At 33.0% G+C, this 5,000-nt stretch overlaps 1 protein-coding gene across 8 annotated transcripts in view; it reads left to right on the plus strand.

Moving 5' to 3' along the window:
- The window catches only part of FOXP2 (forkhead box P2), a 592,983-nt gene that overhangs the window by 549,229 nt on the left and 38,754 nt on the right, over positions 1 to 5,000 (plus strand). For 6 of the 8 annotated variants that reach the window (XM_038004457.2, XM_073009292.1, XM_073009288.1 and 3 more), the window contains 2 exons: positions 2,149 to 2,236; positions 3,863 to 3,946. In XM_038004457.2, the coding sequence (XP_037860385.1) occupies positions 2,149 to 2,236; positions 3,863 to 3,946 (172 nt within the window). Of the gene's footprint in view, positions 1 to 2,148; positions 2,237 to 3,862; positions 3,980 to 5,000 lie in introns of those variants that run through there. The other 2 variants (XM_073009293.1, XM_073009294.1) reach the window with 1 other exon arrangement.

Raw genomic sequence — 5,000 nt, forward strand, 5'->3', positions numbered from 1 at the left:
ATTGACTATTATTGTAGTCTACAGTCTCTATTCTAATAAAAGCTGCATAGATAAATTGAATAGGTCTCTAAGACCCAAGTGTATAATGCAAACATTTTGTACTTTTTTTAGTTCTTTAAATATAAGATCATGATTATCACTAAGCAGTAAACAAGTGTAAAAAATCATTTTAAAAAGTGATTTCGCACGAAAATAAATGTTATACTGACTGTGCCTTTTATTGCAGACTTGTGTATTCTACTTATCTTGCTTCCTGCATTTACACCCTAATCTCAGTGTATAACTGAAGCATTTTTGAAAATATGCATCATTTTTTTTGATATGGAATAAAAATGTTTGTGTTCCCCAAGAGTTCATGGTAAAAAAAAAAATCTTACAGGAACACAGCAATATGAAGCCTTAAGAATTCAACACACAACTGTATTATGCTGGTAGAAAATTGTCTTACTGTTCATTTAAATTTTGGAGGAAAAAACCCTGAAAAACAATTTTTAAATGTTGTCTTCTTATTTAGGAATTAGTGACACTTTCTGTTAACTAACCTCTGGTTTACTCTGACATTCCATACCTCCTTCCCAGAGAGCATGAGTGAATGTTACTCCTCCTCACAGGTTCACAGCAGAATAAACCTGAACTGAGCTTAGAGAGCAGACAGGTACAGGGGAGGTCCCTCCCCTGCACTCCAGCCACACTCCTGCAGCTTGACCTTATCCACCTTGCTATTTTAGTCCACAATTTCTCTTCAACCAAGACTGACATTGTGACAAGATACATGGAGGTTTTGTTGTTATGATCAATAAGGAAGTATTAAAACAAACTGGTTTAACTTATCAAGGTATAGGCAAAACAAAGGTTTCTGATTGTTGAACCTAGGTCTATAAACAAATCTTTTGTTTATAATAAAATTAGTTTTTTTTCAGCAACACAACTTTAATTACTCTTCATATGTTTTACATATATGTGTTTGTATTTTTTCTCCCTCGTTATGATCTTCAAGAAATAAAAGTAAATAATTTGAATGGATACAAAAATATATTGTTGAATTTAGTACACCCAGAGCTATTATAAACTTCTTAGACTATTACATCATTCTAAATGATACTTGAGCCCACGTGGGTAAATATGTAAATTATTATTTAATTTTGTGAATTTCTTTTCAATATGCCATTTCACTCATATGCAATGATGAGAACATCTCTAAAATTGTTGCCTTAGTTTGCCCATTGGTGAAGTAGATACACCAACGGATATTAACTTACTTGAAGATTACTTTCTTTAATTTTAGGAGGCATCAAAGACATTATATAACAAATTAAAGAGTATATATTATTAAATGTTTTCATGTTCATTGGAGATTCTGCTTTACTAAATTACTTTTGGTGTATTAACATACCTCTCATTAAAGAGGTCTCTTTAAACATTGTATAGAAATAATAATGGTAGACTAATGCACATTCAAGGTAGACTAATGCATATTCAAGGTTAGAGTAAGATCATTGGAATGATTTATTTTTCACCATATAAAAAATAAGATTAGGATAAATGTCTCCTAGTTAGGACACTGGACATGAAATGTCAATCTTATTATTCTAATGATGAGAATCTTCAATGAAGTTTATTACTAATAGCAAATCATCATTCTTCATAAATATTGTTTCCACGGGATGATAATTTGCCATCTTTACCTAATTCATACCACATCCCAATGGAATAAAACATTGCTCACTAAAATACATTATAGAAACAACAAACTGTTCTAACAGAAATGAAATAGAAAATTGCCTTTGTTCTGTTCAGAATTGCTTTTGCTTCATAGATTTGTAAGCTGTTCTTTTTTTTAAAAAAATGGCATAAATAATATGACTTCTACTATAACTCTGTAAATGGTCTGGGGAAATATTTTTTGTAATAACAGGTAAGCTTAGAGACAGTGACATTTTCTGCCATTCGAAGAGTCTCTTTACATTACATAAATAATTTCACACAACACGTAAGCAGCTTTAACTTTTTTCTGTATGGTTTCAAGGCTTTCTGTTTTCCCAGTGCACAGAGAAACATCTGACTTCAGAGTAATGCTTTTTAAATGTAGCCTATGCCACTGAGATCGACATCACTTTACATTCTGTTTTGTGTCTTCTGTTTGTTTAGGCACCTTAACAATGAACACGCATTGGATGACCGAAGCACCGCTCAGTGTCGAGTGCAAATGCAGGTGGTGCAACAGTTAGAAATACAGGTTTGTCAAATGCTCACTTAATGGACTCTTCTCAGAATTCTGGTGTGTTACATTGGGTACTGAGCAGAATCTGGGTCTTTCAGGCTGCATCTTGTTGTCTTAGCCATACAATAACTAATGGAGATAATGAAATTTTAGATTGTTTTAAAGAGTGGCAATTACCAATAACCCAGAAAGGATTGCTGCAGTTTAATGTACTTTTCACTTATATTTTTATAACTTTTAGACCACATCATATGCATTTGAATATCCCAAAGTAATCAGACCTAAGATTTTCCCAATGTAGGTTAGACCAAACTCCCAATTAGTTATGATTTTATTACAGAGACAGTTTTTACATGAGCTAACCTTGATTTTTTTCCATGAGATTTAATATTATGGCCAACAGCCGGTCTTTACAATATCATGCCTGTAATATAACTAACACCCTGAAAGATAACCTTTTCTTTTCTTTTTTGTAGTGTAATTTTAAAGAACTTGCAAAAAATCTTTATAGTTTTCTTTAGCTAGATTAAAGGCAGATAATTTATATCACAAATGATAATACACATGTTGTTTCAAATGCTACTGTTTTAAGTTAAAAAAAATTCTATTAATGTTGAAACAGAATTTGGCCAGAAGTAAACAGAATTCATAGAACTAATCAGAAAGCAATTACATCACCCAAAGTCTGACTCTTGTTATGTTTTACTAACCCTTTAAGGCTTTCTCTAAGATTTTATCTTAAAGATGATCTTTTCTCAGTAAAACTAATACTTTGTTTCATTTAAAGGTATGATTTTTCTTCATATTTTATTACCTCTTGTTTCAAATTCATCATGTCATTGCTTTTTTCAGAGTTACTAAAAATATTTTGTTTTGACTTGTAAAATAATCAAGAACATAAAAAGCACAATCACTGTTAACGTTTAAAAAGCTTTTTATAAACCTGTTTACCATTTATTAAAGGTAGACCAAAACATAAGAGTTCAGCTGATGATACAGTCTTCAGTGTGACCAATTATGCCTCTTTTTTTTCCTTCTGCTGTGTCTGACTGATGGAAAAGTAAGGTCCGTCAGTTGTAATGAGACCCAGTGCAAGTGTAGATGCCGACTCCGTGGCAGAGTTCAGCGTTTCACACTGCCTGGTCTCTGTCACTCTATTGAATTAGATTGATGATGGCAGATTGCAGGGGGCACTAACTGGACCTCAGTGGGAATGCATGAAGTGTGTAGACAATCCTGGCAGGCACTTCGCTTTGAGAACCCTTCACCCTTTCACAGCTGTTGGCACTAGTCCATTGCTAACAGTGTCCACAGGACTTTAAAGAGACACCATGGGCCTTCTAATTTATGGTTTCAGTAACTTGTTACTGTCGAGGCAACTGTGACCTCAATTCTCTTATTGACAAAAAGATGAAGTGTTATTTGTTTTCTCTGACCTTTTAACATAAGAAAAGCTATAAAAGTTTTTTCCCCCTCCATAGCTAAAGTTGCATTTCCTCCCAGATAAGTTCGTCCTGACACAGACTTTTACATGCAGGAATCATTATTCTGAGGCAAGCTCAATGATAAGATGTATCACTGCAATAAAATAGCTGTATCGGTCATTTCTAAAATGCTTCTGATCTCACTCTTTCTTAACAGCTTTCTAAAGAACGCGAACGTCTTCAAGCAATGATGACCCACTTGCACATGCGACCCTCAGAGCCCAAACCATCTCCCAAACCTGTAAGTGCATATTGCTTTATAAACAGTAAATAGCTCTACCAATGTAACAGACTAAGAAAATGAACAATTTAGTGACAGTTAGAAAACAATGAGTGTGATGAAAAATACGGCAATAAAATGAAAGTAAAATGTAATCGCTTGTCAAATTGTATGTTTCTTTTAAAGTAATGCTATCTTTTACAAAATCTATCCAATCTACACCATGGGTGACACTAAACAAAGTACACCTATCAGTGCACAAATCACTGCCTTGGGGCTGAAGCCAGAGAGAATTTCTTTCTGTGATAGGTTTACAGATATTAAAAGGAAACCCTCTTTGAGCAACCTGAAAAGTAGTAACAGTACAAATGACAAATAGAACTGTATGTGGTGTGCTGAAGAAGGCAGATCAATCATAAGATACATATAAATAGGTTTTTATCAAGTATTTTGTCATAAAGGTCCTAGTATTTTTATAGCCAATTTTGTCCTATTTCCTTGGTTATTTCAGTTAAGATGTATTTCACATATTGATATGTTTTATTGTACATTATACATAATGTTAATTTAGAGAGCTTATCACAAAAAGAAATGGGTGATTATAGAAAATTAAGACTAGTTTCCCTCAAAAATATATGAGATTTAAGCTCAACCTAATAATGTAGTCAGATACACACACTGTTGAAAAGAATATACTTCATCTCACTCAGCTGATGTTTGCACAGAAACTTAGAGTAATCAACTGGGTAACTCTAGTTTAATGAAAGTTTGTGGGATACTTTTTAATAAGGCCCCTGTATAGCCTGATGATTAATGATTGCCAGTCTTGCCTCTCCCTCTATTTCTTTAGGTAAAAAAAGAACACTTGACTTTGTAGTTGTGGAGGAGACAGAAGATGACTATATTGTCTAATTTTCTCCTAATGTCTTGATATCACTTATCAATTAATATTCAAAATTTACTTTTTTGGTAGAGATTATATTTAAACTCTGCTAAGCTATTTCTGCTATGATACTAGAGCTTTTCATTTGTACTATATTTAAAGGTAGAGTACTATAAAAACATTTTTATAGGA

The sequence above is a fragment of the Chlorocebus sabaeus genome, chromosome 21 (genome assembly GCF_047675955.1).
Source record: "Chlorocebus sabaeus isolate Y175 chromosome 21, mChlSab1.0.hap1, whole genome shotgun sequence".
Classification (NCBI taxonomy): Eukaryota; Metazoa; Chordata; class Mammalia; order Primates; family Cercopithecidae; genus Chlorocebus; species Chlorocebus sabaeus.